This window comes from Plecotus auritus (assembly GCF_963455305.1).
Source record: "Plecotus auritus genome assembly, chromosome: 5".
NCBI classification, from domain to species: domain Eukaryota; kingdom Metazoa; phylum Chordata; class Mammalia; order Chiroptera; family Vespertilionidae; genus Plecotus; species Plecotus auritus.
Window position 1 is genome coordinate 33,322,074 of NC_137776.1, and position 18,454 is coordinate 33,340,527.

The 18,454-nt window shown below is 43.4% G+C and overlaps 1 protein-coding gene across 2 annotated transcripts in view; it reads left to right on the top strand.

Annotated features, from left to right (window-relative positions):
• Positions 1-18,454, top strand: part of DIS3L2 (DIS3 like 3'-5' exoribonuclease 2) — a 344,024-nt gene that overhangs the window by 89,058 nt on the left and 236,512 nt on the right. For both annotated transcript variants that reach the window (XM_080669267.1, XM_080669268.1), the window contains one exon: positions 14,969-15,203. In XM_080669267.1, coding sequence (XP_080525393.1) covers positions 14,969-15,203 — 235 coding nt within the window. The remainder of the gene's footprint in view (positions 1-14,968; positions 15,204-18,454) is intronic.

Consider the following 18,454-nt stretch of genomic DNA (forward strand, 5'->3'; position numbering starts at 1 on the left):
ACAAATACATATCTATCAACAAGTGAACCTAAAAATCAAGTGAATTAAAAACCGGAGGAACAGAATAATCTGGTGAATATAATAGACTCAGGGGCATAGAAAGGGAGTGGACTGATAATTCTCAGGGGGAAAGGGGTATGGGGGGATTCAGGAAGAGACTGTATAAAAATCGTACACCTATGGATGAGGACAGTGTGGGGGAGGTAAAGGCAGAAGGTGGGGTGGGAACTGGGTGGAGGGGAGCTATGGGGGGAAAAAGGAAAAACAATTGTAATAATCTGAATAAAGATTTATTAAAAAAAAAGAAAAAAAAAGAAACAAAACAAAACAAAACAAAACAAAAAAAGATGACTATTAATTCAGATGGCCGAAGGCCTAGTATTAGTTTTAGGAAATAAACAGTTTAGAAAAAAATAATTAGAATTCTAGTGATTGTATCTTAAGACTAGAGAGGTATAATGGCTTCTCATAGTGTTTCGGAGGCAGATGTTGGGAATGTGTCACAACTTTACCAGACACCTGCTATAGTTGGTGGATCATATACTGAGAGGACTGACCCAGTTCAGATTTAAGAGCTTGCCCTGACCAGTTTGGATCAGTGGATAGAGCATTGGCCTTTGGACTGAAGGGTCATGGGTTCGATTCTGGCACAATCCCCAGTAGGGGGCATGTGGGAGGCAGCCGATCAGTGATTCACTCTCATCATTGATGTTTTGATCTCTCTCTTCCTCTCTGAAATCAGTAAAAAAATGTGTTAAAAAAAATCAAGAGCTGGACAAGGTACAGAGTCAAATGGATTGCAGACCCAGATGCCATCCTCACTTGTTGACAGCAGATCCCCCATTCATGGGGCATGTTGCACGGATATTTAGAAAGCAGGCAGTTGTCATGTAGGAGATGGTTCCTTCTGGGGCTTTGGGATAGGGTTCTAATTTCAGATATGTTGTATTGTCTTATTACAAATAGAGTAGTAAATGCAGCCACTGCACTGGGAGTTAAGGGTAGGATTTGATCCCTACACCAGTATTGGCTAGAGCAGTACTAGGAACAAGAACCATAGCAGAAGACCAACCCTAAGATCAGAATTCTGGGCCTTTTCTAGTTACATAAAGGAAATTTGGGAATTCAGCTCTGGAATCTCAGATCTGGGAGGTGGATTAAAAGCTAAGGCCTCCTATAGGAGGAGCCAAAGCTGTTTAAATATTGCCTATTCTGCTTGATTGAGAGCTAGGGTGAACAGTTTAGTTGATGCAACCATAGTGAGTGACCATGAGAAAATGAGAGTGAAGGAGGCCAACAGGAACATAGTTAAATTACATTCAATCAGGAAAAGAGAAGTGTGAAAGAGAAGCTGACTAGCTAAAGAGTTAGGTTGAATTTCAAGTGAAATTTCTGCTCATTAGAACCAAGCTTCTATATTCTTTTGTCTGAATATTTAAAAATATAGTAAGACTAGTGGCCCGGTGCATGAATTCATACACATTGAAAGGAAATTAATTAGAAGGAATATTTTAATATCGCTATTCGCCCTTTCTCTATAATAGAAGTGTCAACCAAATTCACGATCCACAATGACAGATCAAAACACGTGTGTGATCGGTGCCAGCAAGAGCTTTATATATATAGATAAACTTGCTTAATTAGACCTGCTTTCTGATTTAGCTAAACTTTTTCCAGCCCAGTAAAGCACCCTAACTTCTCTTTCAGGTAATTGTCAGCAACACAGCAGTAAATATCAACACAGAAGATTATTATTGTAGATCACACAGGGAGAACAAAGGGTAAAATATTTAACTGTAGCAGTGTTTGACTATATTCTGCATGAGAAAACCTGAAGTCATTTTCAAGGTCTTACCATTTCTTCTTTTCAGTCGGGTCAAGTTTCTAAGCTTTCTGAGTCTCTGTTTTCCTGCTAATGAAAAGAAAATAGAATTCCACTGAGTCTCCTGTCTACCTACTCCAGGACTTCTGTGAGGATCAAATGAGATGAGGCACGGGAAAATGCTTAACAGACATTTGGTTAAAGTGTAAAATGTTTTCACCTGGCTATAACGCAAGTCATGTTCCTGGGCTGAAGAAACTTCAAGGAGACTAGTTGCTAGGGAGAGGAAGCTGGGCAATGCTACGTGATGTCATTACTCAGTGCCCACAGCCACCATTTCTGGGCTGGGCTGGGCTGTGGGCTGCATTTTGCACCATGGGGTCTTGGCAGCGTCTGCTGCAATTTGGTGGGTTGTTGCTCAGGGTGGTGGCAGGGCCTGTGTCCCACTTGGGGGAAGCCGAGTGTTGCTTTGTGGGCGCCAGGTCCACGGTGCCGTTTCTCTGTAAATGGTCAGCTCTTGTGTTGAGCATCTGCCCCCTGGTCAGTGCACATCATAGTGACCGGTCAGATGGTTGGACAGTTAGCATACCTGGTATTAGCCTTCCATATATATATATATGGCCTAGAACTGATTTAATAATTGATACCCACTGGAAAATAATGCTATTCATTTAACCCCCAGGTATTTGTTGAGTATCTGCATTGTACTGACAGGATATAGGGGGAATAAATCAATCAAGCACTTTGTTAGCTAAGTCTAAATTTCTCTTGGGGCAGGATTCCTTCACTTAACTTACAACAGAGCAAAGGCTATACATGAATTAAGGAGGGTATAGAAGCAGGGACAGTTATTCTATATTTTCTAACATGTCTATTATACGGTTATTAAGAAAACATTTTTATTTAATGATTAATAATATTTTGGTAAGGGAATAATAGAAGTATGGATGGGTATTTTGGAAGAGCTTGGCACAGAAAGAAAAAAAATAACTTGAGTTTGGAAGAATACAGGAAGTACTGATAGGAGTAACTACTCTTATTCTAAATTAAACAAACAATAGGAAAAATCAAAGTGCACATTTAATCTCTGGTTTTCAATGACTGTTCCAAACCTTCTTATGGTCACATGAAATTGGTCTAATATAGTAAATTGTTTCCTTTGACAACTACCTTTTCCTTCAAATGATTGTTTTAAAGTTTTGTCTTCCAAGTTCTTTAAATACGCACCCATCATATTAGATTATATTTAATCCAATCTCTTATATAACACTATCATTTTGGATTATTCTTAATTCCAGTGGAATTAGGATTTCTCAGAACTGTTTGGTTTCTTGGCCTGGGTGGCAGGCCCAAAAAAGACTTGGAAGGTATTTAATGATGGGGAGAGCAAGGTCTTTGGAGCCTCCACCCACAGCAGTATGGTTGGTAAGGTGTATCTACTATGATGATCAGATTTCCCCCAAATTGTTATATACACAAATCTATTTTTAATAATCATCTTTTCTTCTTTATTATTGCCAGCTCTGGGATCAAATACTTCAGGTTCTCTGTTGCTTTAAACATGCTTTCAGATCTCTGTAATTCAAATTGAAATGTCTGAAATAAGGAATGTATCATTTAAGGTTAGAGTAGCTTATTTGTGCAGGGAAACTCTCAATTAACATTTCAGAATTATTTGCTAGAAAACTAATTAATTCCTTCTTAACTCCATGGAGATAGTTTGATGAAATTCATGCTTATTGTAAGGAATGAGTCAATGTAGATAAAGTACTGATAACAATGTTAGCACATTATAAGTGCTCGAGAAATGGCAGATATTACTATTACTCTTCTTTGAAATGAGGACCCAGAGTCATAGTTTGGCCAAGATCACATAATAATTCAATTTTATGATTTCCTGCTCTTGTATATACTCACAGCAGACATAAAATATTGATGTAAAATGTTGACATAAAATGTTTGTGGTTTAATAAGCATTCCTTTGAAGTGTATAAATTGCTGGACAATTGTGTGGTAGGTAAGGTCATATTGTGGAATGACATGGCTTAGTTCTTACTCATGCTCCTTGCCCATCAAGATCTTTCAGAGTTTTGTTTTGTATTATCTTCATTCCAGAGTTCCAGGGTGAATGGAACAGCTGCCAACTGGAGTATTCCCCTTCCTGTGGCAGAAGGAAACAGAAAGGGAACTGCTTTGAGGGGAAGGACTAGGGTGGTTTTTGATGCTTTGAGTTTAAGGGGATAGTAGCACATTATGATGGAATTGTCTAGAAGACATTGTGTTAGGTACTATATTCAGTGTTGGGATAGAACAGTGAGAAAATAGGCAAAAAAAGGTCCCGTCTTCATGGAGCTTGCATATTACTGGGAAAGACATAATAATATAAATAAAATATCATGATTAGCATGCTCAATAGTGAGTGATAAGTACTAAAGTAAAAAAATAAAGTAAGGAAGACATAAGAATTTTAGGGATGTGATTGAGATTTTTAATAGGATGACCAAAGGAGGCTTCATTGAGAAGGTGACTTTGTATAAGAATTGAAGGAAGTGAGGGAGCTATCCTTGTGGAGATCTTGGGGAACAGCAAGTATGTGCCTTAATGTGTTCAAGGGACAGCAAAGAGGCTGAGCTGTAGAACAGTTGGAAGTGAGGTCAGAGGGTTTGTGGGGTTGGACAGGGCCTGTGCATCAATTAGGAGTTGGATTTTAGCTCTGATGGAGGTGGAAAGACTTGGAGGACTTAGAGTATTGACATGATATGACTTATGTTTCATAGGCTCACTCTGGCTGCTCTATTGGGAATAGACTGAAGGGGGCAAGAGTAGAAGATCCTTTACAAGGCTATTATCTATATCCAGGTGAGAGATATGATGCACCAGGGTGGTGGCCATGGTGGCAGTGATGTAGAGTTGACAGGATGAGCTGACAAATGTGATAGTGGGTGTGTGTGTGTGTGTGTGTGTGTGTGTGTGTGTGAGAGAGAGAGAGAGAGAGAGAGAGAGAGAGAGAGAGAGAGAGAGATATTAATTGACATAGAAGGATAATGGGATTTTTGAGTAATTGGAAGAATGGAGATAGTTTGTTCTGTTTCTATTAACTAAATAAAGGTACTTTTGGATGAACTACCTTAAGCAAACAAAGTTCCCAATAACAGATATGCCTTTAAGAACCTTTGTAATATGTCTTTAAAAATGATAGTGTTTATGGTCATATTTTATAATGAAAGAAGCTATTGGCAAGCCTTGTCAGGAACTCCCTGTGGAAATATCAATTGCTTTTCTTGGCTCCAAGTTATTTCCTGAACAGTGTATTATACTTTGTCCCAAGTGTGCCATTAAGGGATTTGAAAGTTTGTTCAAACGTATGTGGCATGTGAGTGCTGTCACTTAAGCCTGGCCAGAGGAGCCAAGAAACGAAAAGCAGCTCCTAGGTGGACTTTGACATGATTGGGACTAAACCAGATGCTCAGGTAGTGGGATGGGATGCACAAAGTCTTCAACCAACACTGCTCAACTAAACAGTCCTGTCAGCAGAAAGTGTGTGTGGACAGGTATATGTAAATCTTCTGGAAAACCTCCATTATACCCAGTTGATAGCACTGGGGAATGCAATATAATTTATTTGCTGGAACAGAATTTTCCAGTGCTAATATAGACTTGCTCTTTTTTTATAGGATTTAAAATAGCACTCCTCAAAGATAACTTTTATGTTCAAGGAAGGGCTTTTCTCTGTCAGTAAGTGGCAAAACTATGAAATGTTTCATGTTTGGAATTTGAGTAAGCCATGTGTGATGGAAATGTTACTTAGCATTTTTATTTAGGATTTCATTGGAATTGTTTGGTTACAAGGATCCTTTCTGTGGCTGTCCAGTTTTTCAATACATTAATATATTAATTTTAAAAGGAAGGGGGAGAAAATCTAATCAATAGTTTTGAAGTAGCCAGATTCTTGATTCTGGTAAGTTCCAGTAGCTATTTGCAGTTGATTTAATTTACAGTTCAATGTAGACGTTTCTCTTCCCCTCTTCTCCCCTTTCTAAGGGATAGATGGCTACTGCAAGATTTTGTAGGAATCAGGAAATGGCCCTGCAAGTTATGCTCAGCTCTATACTTTCTCTTTATCTAGGCATTTGTGATTTTTCTTGCTAAAACCGTTGTTTTTAAATTGGGTAATGGTGAACTTTATGGTTATTTTGAGTTTATATTGAAATTGGCATTATAATTTAGGTATGAAGCTCTAGAGTTATTTTAGAAAAATGCATTTATTTAAATGGCTTCCAGTTTTACTTAGTAGCATTTGTATTTATAGTTGCTTCATATGGTGCTAAGTTTCAACTGCGATGATTAACTGATGGCTCCTGGTCTCCAGACAGAGTGGTTAATGGGGAAGAATGCAGTATCATGCTGACATGCATATCACTTTAGCTGGCTCTTGCTACTTGGTAGTTAACTTTATTCATTTCTTACAATTTTTAAAGAATGTTTCTTTTACAGCTGATTTAAGTCTTTCTCATTCTCTTCATAAGAGAAAAGGAAACCAATATTTATTGAGCATGTTTTTTGTGCCAAACTTTTTGGGAACCTCTGAGGAATATAAAAAATGAATGTGACATGGTTTGCTGCCTGGTTGGAGCAAGAAACATGCAAACAAATAAATGGAATATAACCTGATCAAGGAACCTTGTAATGAAAGAATAGTTAAGGAATAGCAGTAGAACAAAAGAAGGAAAAAGAACATTTCTTAAGAGAGGGAAAGTAGTCAGAATCATTCACAGAAGAGCTAGGTCCTGAATGTCGATTATTTGCCAGGCAGACAAACAATGCAGAGACATTGTATGCAGTGTATGTTCGTGGTGGGAGCTGTCTGTGCAAAGCTCACTCTGAATCTGTTTGCAGGAAATCTCCCATAGGAGTGTCCAGGACTGCGAGCACTGGACCTGGTTGGTGCCCTAGACCTGTGTGCTTGTCACAGCTCTGCTATTTAGTTGCTGTGGGGTTGTGACATGTCTTAACCTGTTCTTTCCTCTGGTGAGCTGAATATAATTATTCTCCTCTATATCACCTGGGGTCATTGTGTGGGTCAAATCAGTCAGTATGTGTAAATATGAAGAGTGATAATAAAAGCCTTAGTGTTTGTTATGATTAACGTTCATAATTATATTTAAACTAGAGGACTGGTGCATGAAATTCGTGCACAGGGGTGAGGGTGTCCTTCAGCCCACCCTGCACCCTCTCCAATCTGGGACCCCTCGAGGGATGTCCGACTGCCCGTTTAGGCCTAATCCCGGCCTAAACGGGCAGTCAGACATCTCTCTCATAATCCAGGACTGCTGGCTCCCAACTGCTCGTGTGCCTGCCTTCCTGATTGCACCTAACCACTTCTGCCTGCCAGCCTGATCACCCCCTAACTACTCCCCTGCCAGCCTGATTGTTGCCTAACTGCTCCCCTGCCAGCCTGATTGCCCCTAACTGCCCTCCCCTGCAGGCCTGGTCGCCCCTAACTGCCCCCCCCTGCAGGCCTGGTCATCCCTAACTGCCCTCCCCTGCAGGCTTGGTTCCCCCCAACTGCTCTCCCCTGCAGGCCTGGGTCCCCCCCAACTGCCCTTCCCTGCAGGCCTAGTCGCCCCCAACTGCCCTCCCTTGCAGGCCTGGTCCCTCCCAACTGCCCTCCCCTGCTGGCCATCTTGTGGTGGCCATCTTGTGTCCACATGGGGGCAGCCATCTTTGACTACATGGGGCAGTCATCTTGTGTGTTGGAGTGATGGTCAATTTGCATATTACTCTTTTATTAGGATTTTCTCTACTTCACTAACTCCTCTCCCTTGTTGAACCCCCTTTATTTGAGTCTCTTCTCAGGGCTCTAGTCCCAGCTTATCTTTTCAGTTGACTCTTGGCCCTGGTACACCTCACCTATACTTTACTGTCAACCCATTGTGGTTAATTTTCTAACCTGGATTTCAGTCCCCCAGTATACTTTTCCATCTTCAGACCTACATTTCCAGCTGCCACCTGGATGGTCCTTTATCACCTTGGACTTCCTGAGTCTAAAAACTGAATTTGTTTCCCCTATACCAGTGGTTGGCAAACTCATTAGTCAACAGAGTGGCCAACCGCAACTCGTGAGCTTCATATGGCTCGCGAGCCGAGGTTTGCCAACCACTGCCTATACAAATTCACTTATTAAGCTCCTTACCATGTTCCAGGAACCTGTGCTAAGAGCTTTTAATATATTATCTCAGTTTTCCACAATAACCTTATGATATTGGATACTGTTGTCCCTATTTTAAAGAGAATGAAACCGAGATTAAAGAGATTAAATAACTTCCCTGCAGTGATATAGCTAGTAAGCAGCAGAGCCATGATGCAAACCCAGTTTGTTGACTACAGTTCCTGCTCTTAAGCACTTTTTTCTGCTTCTTCACTTCACTTGCTTTACAGTAAAGACCAGACTCATAAAGTTGGCAATCTGGACTCTTCATCCTCCCTTCTCACTCTTACTGTACATTTTGGTATTACTTGCCTTTCCTAAAGGAAAGTCTGCGTTTTATCTCCTTGCTTTTGCATGTATGTCCTTTCCAATTCAGTCTTCTCCTTTTCATGTATTCACCTATCAAAATCCAGAGGAAGGCAGGGCAGTGTAGTGGAATAGCCAGGGCAGGAGTTGAGTGGGTCTGTTTTCTGCTTTATTTCACAGTCCTGATCTGTTCTAGAAAGGGCTGGATCAGTTTACATTCATACCAGCAGTGTGTTGCTATACTTTTTTGCTAATATTTGCTATTATCAGGATTTTTGTTTTTTTTGCTCAACTGTGGGTTTATAATATCTCATTGTAGTTTTAATTTGTATTTCTCTCATGACTAATGAGGCTGAGCACCTTCCATCTTTATTGGCTATTTCACATTCCCATTTTGTGAAATGTCTTTAAGTCTTTTCCTCATTTCTATTGGATTGTCTGTCTTTCATTGATCTGTAGGTGCTCGTTATACATTCTAGACATGAGCACTTCTGTGGCTTATCTTTTAAATTTTCTTTTACGTTATCTTAGAATGAAGGGAAAACTTAAATTTTTATTGAGTTGAATTTATCATTATTTTGTAGCAGTGCTTTTTGTATATGTTTAAATCATATTTCCCTATATATTTCCTCACATATTATTTTCTAAAATTCTGCCAGCCTTTCAGATTAGCATCTTCCTTAGCCATTTTCCACTCACATGATTGCATAGTGTCTCTGACTCAGCAAATGTTCTTATCTTTGAAGGAGGGGGATTCTATGAGGCATTTTGCCATTCTGTAACTAATACAAGGCTAATGTTCCTCTTAAAGTAGAGAAGTCATGCTACATGTACCCAGCTTTTCCAAAAGGTTTGTCTCCTCCTCTCTTGGGTCTCTCAACTCAAGATTCTGAGCTTAGAATCCCTATTCCTTTTTTAAAAATATACTTTTATTTCAGAGAGAGAGGGGGGGGGGAGGGAGGGGGAGGGAGGGAGGGAGGGAGGGAGAGAGAGAGAAGGGGAGAGAAACATCAATGGTGAGAGAGAATCATTGATTGGCTGCCCTCCTGCATGCCCCACACTAGGGATGGGGATTGAGCCCACAACCCAAGCATATGCCCTGACAGGGAATCAAACCTTGACCTCCAGGTTCATAGGTTGATGCTCAACTACTGAGCAACACCGGCCTGGCTTTCCTGTTTCTTTTAATGGTAAGCTTCTCATAGCCTCCCCTCAACTTCATCCCTAATAGTTTTCAGGGTTCCTCCTGGTGCTACTGAAAAGGCAAGATTATTGCTCTCCATCCCCAGAGCATAAGGATTGCAGCCTGATGGAGAAAAGGGGTCATCTTTTCCTCATCACACTGCCACACCACTCTATCATCCTATTTTACCTTCTAAGAAGAGACAAAAGGTAGATTACGGATCTATCCTCAGTAGGGTGTACCTAACTGCAGGGTGTATCTGACAAATATTTCTTTGAGTGTTTGTGCATGCGTGCGTGTGCATTTGTGTTTGGGGAAGGGGAGTTCAAGGAAATTAAATTTAGTATTGTAGTGTGCTATTTTTGAGCACTTTTAGTAGCTTCAAGTGACACTTTAATTTCAGATCAGTACTCCCCAGTTGATCTCTGCCTATATTTTCAGTATATTTTTATTAGCAGCGTTTATATGATGCTCATCCTACCCTGTTCATGGAACAAGACTGTGAGTGAAAATGTTTTATATGACCCAGTGATTTGATTCCTTCACAAACCCATTTCTGTCCTGTCCTCCAGAGACTAGACTAACTCTCTAAGGGAGCACTATAATCCCAGTTGCGGCATGCACTTGAAATAATAAGTGTAGTCAGCTGTCTCAGGGTTGTGAAGGAAACCAGAAGAATTTTAGTCTTCAGTTAACCAGGTCAGTAATGTATCCATTCTCCACAGGCCTCACTCCTCTTTCTCTGAGTCCAGAGCTTTCTAAAATATTGATCAACCTGAACTAGTAGCTTTCATCACCAGACCCTTTACTCTCCTTACTTCCACATTCTTACAGAGTATTTTCTCTCTATTTGTAGATATGCATTTTTCTGTGGAGGAAGGCTTATAGCTTTCATCTGATTCTCAGATTTAGGGATCTGCTAAACTGCAAAGTAGGAAACCACTGAACTAGACTTTTCAACTTTTTCGAGGTTAGTCCTACAGGAGAAGGCTTCTTCCTTTACATATCCCAGGAAAATTTGCCTCCTAATTTCTAACCTTCATACTCTTATATCTAGAAATTGTTCTGAAAGCTCTCTTGCATCCTGATGATCTTTTATATTTCTTTCTTCATTGTTCTACCCATTTATTCATCAGATATTGAGTACCTAGATTGATTATGCAAGTTGCTGTAGAAAATATACAAAGATGTATAAAATATAATTGGTGAGCATATAGTCTTAACAGGTGAGGTAAATCATATACATAGGTAATACTAATATAGTGAAGAAATTGAGAAGTGCCATAGAAGAGGTATAAATAAATTGCTTTGAGACTTTAAAAACGGGAGAATTTATTTACCTTGGACAGGTGAGGGTAATGGGATGGGGAGGAACTGGAAAGACTATGTGATGGATTCTGGGTTATAGAAAATCCAAGGCATTGGATAGGTCTTATGAGATGGATAGATCAATATGTGGAAATGTTTGATGCAGTGTGCCATCTCTGGTTCTTTATTTATTCAAGTGAGACTTGAGTACACACTGTGTCAGGCCTAACCATGGTTACTTCATGGAGTTTACAGTTTATCAGGGAAGATGGACTCTGATTAAGTCATTTCCTAATTAATTAGTACATTCATTCATTCAATCAATCAATATATATTTGAGTGCTTACTAAATGCTGTTCTCAACTCTTGAAATTCAGCAGTGAGTAAAATAGACAGTCTCTGTGCTCATAAAACCTAAATTCTATTTGAGAGACAGAAAGTAAATAAGTATGTAATGTATTCGCAAGTAGTGATAAGTACAGTGATGGAAAATAGAGCAGGGTGAGATGGTAGAATAATGACAGCAAGATGATGCTGTTTCAATTAATGTGATCAGGGAAGGCCTTTCTGAGAGGAGGATACTTGAGCAGAGACCTGAACAAAATGAAGAGAGTGATCCCTAGAATAACTGGACAAAGAGTTTTCCAGATAGAGGGAATAGCATATGTGAAAACCTCAAGATGGAAGGTTTCAGTATTCTAGGATTATCAAAAAGATTTCTAGGATCTATATAATAAAAGCCTAAGTGACCATTATGGCAGAACGACCAGAACGACTGGTCCCTATGATGTGCACTGACCACCAGGGGGCAGACACTCAATGCAGGAGCTACCCCCTGGTGGTCAGTGCACTCCCACAGGGGGAGCACCACTCAGCCAGAAGCCAGGCTCATGGCGGGCGAGCACAGTGGTAGTGGTGGGAGCCTCTCCCACCTCCGAGGCAGTGCTAAGGAGAAGTGAGCCGAGCAGTAAGGAGCAGTGAACAGGTGGACGGTAAGGAGCGAGGAGTCCTGGACTGTGAGAGGGAGCAGTCCTAAACCGGCAGGTGGACATCCCTCAAGGGGTCCCGAACTGTGAGAGGTTGAAGGCCAGGCTGAGGGGACTCCCCAACCCCCAGTTCACGAATTTCATGCACCGAGCTTCTAGTTGGAATATAATTTGCAAAGGAAGAAGTAGAAAATGAAAATGAAAAAAATAGATATGGGCCAGATTTGATAAGGCTTTGTGGCATGGTGATAGGAGGATGTTGGGAAGCTGTTGGGAGAAGAACATGATCTGATTTATATTTTAAAAGGATCACTCTAGCTACTTTAGCCCAAAATGGAAACCAGGAGGCCAGTTATTTCAGCAGTTCAGTAAGGAGCTAAAGGTTGCCTGGATTTGTGTAGTAACAGTGGAAATGTCAAGAAGATACATTATAAAGGAGGGACCAAAGGGCTCTTCTGATGGATTGGATGTGGGGCATGAGAGGGAGAGCAAAGGGTAATGCCATAGTTTGGTGCTATCGGCGTAGAGACGGAATGCTGGGAGAGGAGTGGGCTCTCTTGTTTGAGGTTCTAACTGGCATCCAAATGAAGATTTAGTAGGGAAATGGATATAAGTCTGGAATTGAAGGAAAAGGTTGAGGATAGGCATTTAATTTAGGGAATTAATGACATATAGAGATGTAAAGCCATAAAACTGGGTGCAATTACCTAGGGGTTAAGTATAAAAGGATCTTTGCCCTGGTGTTGTTTAATCTGTTACTCTGTTCCCTTTATCAAATCAGATTCAAGTTCAATTTTTGGGGAAAAAGTACCTCATAGTTAGTTGTATGTACTGCCTATTATGGTACATGAGGAAGCACTTAGGTTATTTCTCTTTTTAAAATATTTATATTGATTAGTTGGTTCAGGTATTGCCACTCTGGTCCATCCTATAGAATAAAAGGCTAATATGCAAATAGACTGAACGTGGAATGACTGGTTGCTATGATGCACACTGACCACCAAGGGGCAGACGCTCAATGCTGGAGCTTCCCCCTGGTGGTCCGTGCGCTCCCATAGGGGGAACGCCGCTCAGCCAAAAGCCCTGAGCTGGACTCACGGCTGGCGAGCACAGTGGTGGTGGCGGGAACCTCTCCCGCCTTTGCGGCAGCACTAAGGATGTATGACTGTCGGCTTAGGTCTGCGGGGAGCGGGCCTAAGCCGTCAGTCAGATATTCCCTGAGGGCTCCTGGATTGCGAGAGGGCGCAGGCCAGGCTGAGGGATCTCCCCTCCCCAGAGTGCATGAATTTTGTGCACCAGGCTTCTAGTCTGTTATAAAATTCCATCCCCATCAGCTTATGACTTATTTGTTTTAGTGACCATTGTTGATCATATCCTGAATCCATTATTTCAATAGGTAAAATGGTGGTATTGAATGTCTTTTTTTAAAATTTTATCTTTATTGTTGAAAGTATTACAGATAATTAGCTCAAACTCTCTGTGAAGAACCACTTTACCTCATCAACTATTTGGTTAACCTGAGATATAGGAAATGTAGGATAAATGCTTAGAATTTTCTAAGAATGACCACAGAGAACCTTTGATAGCTTCCTTATTTTCCTATTATGACAAGATGGTCCCAGATAATCTTGTTTATTTTCTGTTCTGCACTTGAATTAGCCATTTCTCTAAGGAATCCCACAATCCTTACTCTTAACCAATATAGAATAATTTTAGAATACCTTTTGTATCCTGTGATCTTATGATGATCTATGCCTCCCAACATTAGTTCTAGTCTTTTAAAATAAATATATTTTTATTGATTTCAGAGAGAAAGGGAGAGGGAGAGAGAGATAGAAACATCAATGATGAGAATCATAGATTGGTTGCCTCCTGCACACCCCACACTGGGGATCAAGCCCTCAATCCAGGCATGTGCCCTGACCGGTAATCGAACTGTGACCTCCTGGTTCATAAATCAATGCTCAACCACTAGACTGTTCTATTCTTGTGTGTACTGAGATAACAGAATAGAATGAAAATACCTTTAAAGTGCAACATACTAATTTATATTTTAGTTGCACAGTTTCAAGTGACTTATTTATTAATTCCTGCTATTTTATTGAAAACTAGAGGCCCGTTGCATGAAATTCGTGCATGGGGGGGGGCTCCCCTCAACTCAGTCTGCACCTTCTCCAATCCGGGACCCCTCAGGGGATGTCTGACTGCCGGTTTAGGCCCGATATTGTGCCTAAACCGGCAGTCGGACATTCCTCTCACAATCCGGGCCTTCCTGATCGCCCCTAACTGCCCCCGCCGCTGGCCTGGTCGCCCCCAACTGTCCCCCTGCTGGCCTGGTCACCCCCACTGCCCCCCTGCCGGTCTGGTTGCCCCCAACTCTCCTCCTACCCCTCAGCTGGCCTGGTCGCCCCCAACTAACCCCCCTGCCACCCTGGTTGCCCCATGCAGCCTGCTGTTCAGTCGTTTGGTCATCACTCACTAACCCCCCTGCCGGCCTGGTTGCCCCACACAGCCTGCTGTTCAGTCGTTACTGTTACTGTGATGGCGTCCTGGACAATTGGCATATCATCTATTATTAGTATAGATATTTGACATTGTGTAATGCTTCATTTTTATTGTTAATGGAAATGACCATCAGTTGTGTGCTTTCTATACTGATTTCAGGCCTCAGAATGGTGAATTAAAGGTTTATGTTTTATATGAAAACATTTTGTAAACTCTTGTTCACATTTTTATTTTTTTTCATGTTATATTCTTGTGGCTTTACTGGGAGTGCAGTGACATGCTATTTGAGTTCTTTTATCATTACCCAACCTACTTACTGATCCATGTGATGAATCCTTATGAAGCAGCTTGGTACTTCTCGTATCTGGGGCCTTTAGGGGAGAGGGGATGAAAATGTACATTAGAAAAATGAGAAGTGAATGTGGCATTCACCTTGGGCATCTTGCAGAGCTGAAGTGCCAACCTGGCACTGCTGGATGATCATCTCCAATAAGGTCATCTGTATGTCAGAAAATAAAGAACCTTTTTCAAACTACATGGTGAGTGTCCAGTGTTGGAGCTTTTGAATATGCAGTTTTTCCTTAGGAAAGAAAAAATATGCTCTTGCCCTTTCTTTCTTTGATTTAGCAGAACTTTTCTATTTTATTCAGGCAATTAAACCAGAGAGCAGTGACAAAGAAACAGAAGGTGCCTATGAATCAGATCTCCCTGAGGAAATCTGTGGAAGCCATCTCCTGCAACAGTCCCTGAAAGGCCATAATGATAGTCCTGATGTCATTATAGAGGCTCAGTTTGATGACAGCGACTCAGAAGATGGACATGGCAACACACAAAATGTTCTGGTTGATGGTATTAAGAAACTCTCAGTTTGTGTTCATGAAAAAGGTGAGTACTGGACTGCTAAATGACATTTTATTTTAGTAAATTAATCATGTTAGGTATTGGAATTGTCTCTGTGCTCCAGAATTAATCAAGCAACACATTTGGTATCTTCCCAATTTCTGACCTGTATCAGCTTTTAGGAAAGGGGGATCTTTGATAAACTTATAGCTGCTGGTTATGAGGAGGGACAGCAATGCCACTGGTGGTTTGTTTGGTCAGTGATGGCTGTTGTCATTTCCTAATAGGTTTTGAGTTGGGTTGATAGCTAACCTGAAATTTCCTGTGATGAGGTCAGCCCTACGTTATGGTTGATATGAATAGAATTAAACTGATCTTTAAAGTCCTTACCAAAAGCACTTCATTTTATCCTGTATTTTTCTTTAACTCAGTCATTTGAAGAGTATTTATGTAATTGGTGGTGGGAATGGGCCACTTTAAATTTTATAAGTAGGTTATTTTTATGTAGACGAAAGAACATCCAGCCTAAGAAAACGTCTTATTTAAGCCAAACTAATGATAATCTCTGGGAAGCAATTGAGAAAATGCCCCGACCCTAGCTGGTTTGGCTCAGTGGATAGAGTGTCGGACTGCAGACTGGAAGGTCCTGGGTTCGATTCCGGTCAAGGGCACATAGCCTAGGTTGCGGCCTGGTCCCAAGTTGGGGGGGCGGTGTGCAGGAGACAGCTGATTGGTGATTCTCTCATCATTAATGTTTCTATCTCTCTCTCTCCTTTTCCTTTCCTCTCTGAAATCAATAAAAATATGTGTACACACACACACACACACACACACACTAGAGGTCTGGTACATGAAATTTGTGCACTGGGGCAGGGTGTCCCTCAGCTCAGCCTGCACCCTCTCCAATCTTGGACATCCCTCTCACAATCCAGGACTGCTGGCTCCTAACAACTCACCTGCCTGCCTGCCTGATTGCCTCTAACCACTCTGCCTGCCAGCTTGATAGCCCCCTAAGCGCTCCCCTGCCGGCCTGATTGACGCCTAGGTGCTCCCCTGCCAGCCTGATTGACACCTAACTGCTCCGCTGCTGGCATGATTGACATCTAACTGCTCCCCTGCCGGCCCGATTGCCCCCAACTGCCCTCCCCTGCCAGCCTGATCGCTCCTAACTGCCCTCCCCTGCAGGCCTGGTCCCCCTGCAACTGCCCTCCCCTGTAGGCCTGGTTGCCCCCAACGGCCCTCCCCTGCTAGCCATCTTGTGACAATGTGGGAGCGGCCATCTTGTGAGAATGTGGGGGTGGCCATCTTGTGACGACGTGGGGGCCGCGATCTTGTGGTGGCTATTTTGTGATGATGTGGGGGTGGCCATCTTGTGATAACATGGGGTGGCCATCTCGTGACACAAAGGTGTGAGGGTCAATTTGCATATTACCTCTTTATTGGATAGGATACTAGTGGCCCAGTGCATGAAATTCATGCATGGAGGGGGGTTTCCTTCAGCCCAGCCTGCATCCTCTCCAATCAGGGACCCCTTTCTTGGGGGATGTCTGGCTGCCAGTTCAGGCCCAATTCCTCTTGGACATCCCTCTCACAATCTGGGACTGCTGGCTCCTAACCGCTCACCTGCCTTCCTGCCTGATTGCCCCTAACTGCCTCTGCCTGCCTGCCTGATTGCCCCTAACTGCCCTCCCCTGCTGGCCTGATCTCACCCCTGACTGCCCTCACCTGTTGGCCTGATCTCTCTCCCAACTGCCTTCCCCTGCCGGCCAATTTGGTTCTGATTGGTTGGTTTCTATGCCAGTCAGTGTCAAAAGCTCTGCCTCCTAGGCAGCCATTGGCTCCTCACAGTTCACCCAGATTTAGTTCTGATTGGTTGGTTTCGATGCCAGTGTCAAAAGCTCCGCCTTCTAGGCAGCCATCGGCTCTTCAAAGTTCACCCAGATTTGGTTCTGATTGGTTGGTTTTTGTGCCAGTCAGCGTCTCTGGGCCTATTTCTGGGCCTGATCAGAGAGGTGGAGCTGATCAGCAGCCCCCATGGAGGCCTGGAGAGAAACAGAAGTGCAGCTGCTGGCGAAGCCTGGAAAGAAAGAGAGAGGCAACATCTGCCATGGAGGCTGTGGATCAGACCCTGCCTCTCTCTCTGGGCCTCTCTCCGGGCCTGATCTGCAGCCCCACTGACTGCCGGACTGACTTCCAGTGTTCGTTCCAGCCTTCAGTTGTTTTGGACGTTATGGACTCTTAGTTTTTATATATCTACTAGAGGCCCGTTGCATGAAAAGATTCGTGCAATAGGCCTTCCTTCCCTTGGCTTCCAGCACCAGTTTTCCTCCGGCACCCGGGACCCAGGCCTTCGCTCCGGCCAGAGTCTGCCTTCTTCATCTTTGCTGCAGACTCTGGCCGGAGTCTTCCATCTTTGTCTTAGCTGCGGCACTCTGCTCCTGTAGATCCCTTCGCCCCCCACCCTCCCTCTCATAGCAGGAGTCCTGCCCCGCCTGGCCTCTCCGTGCCTGGAGCAGCTGGGCAGCCGCCATCTTTGGCCTTCTAATTTGCATACTCACTCTGATTGGCTGTGGGCGTAGTGGAGGTATGGTCATTTTACATGTTTGCCTATTATTAGGTAAGATATATATAAAAGCCTAAGCAACCATTACGATGGAATGACCAGAACGACCAGTCACTATGATGCACACTAACTACCAGGGGGCAGACACTCAACGCAGGAGCTGACCCCAGCCTGCAGGCCCTGATCGTCGTTGGGGCCTGCCGGCCAACATCTTTGTCCCTCCCTCAGGCTGGCAGGCCCCGATCGCCTGATTGGGACCAGGCCCATGGGCTGGGACGGGGAACCGGTGGTGGGTGGTGGCAGACATGGCCCCTTTCCCAAGGGGGCTGAGGGCTGGATCCCTCCTTGGGGCTGGTGGCCAATCTCCCGGGTCCCTCCACCTGATCCTCCCCCTGGCCGGCAGGCCCCAATCGGCCCTCCGTTCGCCTGCTGCGGTGGTGGTTGGCTCCTCCTCGCCCCACCCCCGGCAGGCCCTGATTGCCTGACCAGGGCCTGCTGGCCAACCTCCTGGTCCCTCCCCCGAGCTGGCAGGTCCCCATTGCCTGATCGGGGCTGGGCCCCAGGCTGGTACGGGGAACCGGGGGTGGGTGGTGGCTGACATGGGCGGTGAGCGAAGGAGGAGGTGGGGAGGTGGGGAGGTGGGGAGGTGGGGAGGTGGGGAGGTGGGGAGGCGGGGAACCTGATCAGCCCTGATCGTGGCCAGGCCTAGGGATCCCACCTGTGCACGAATTTC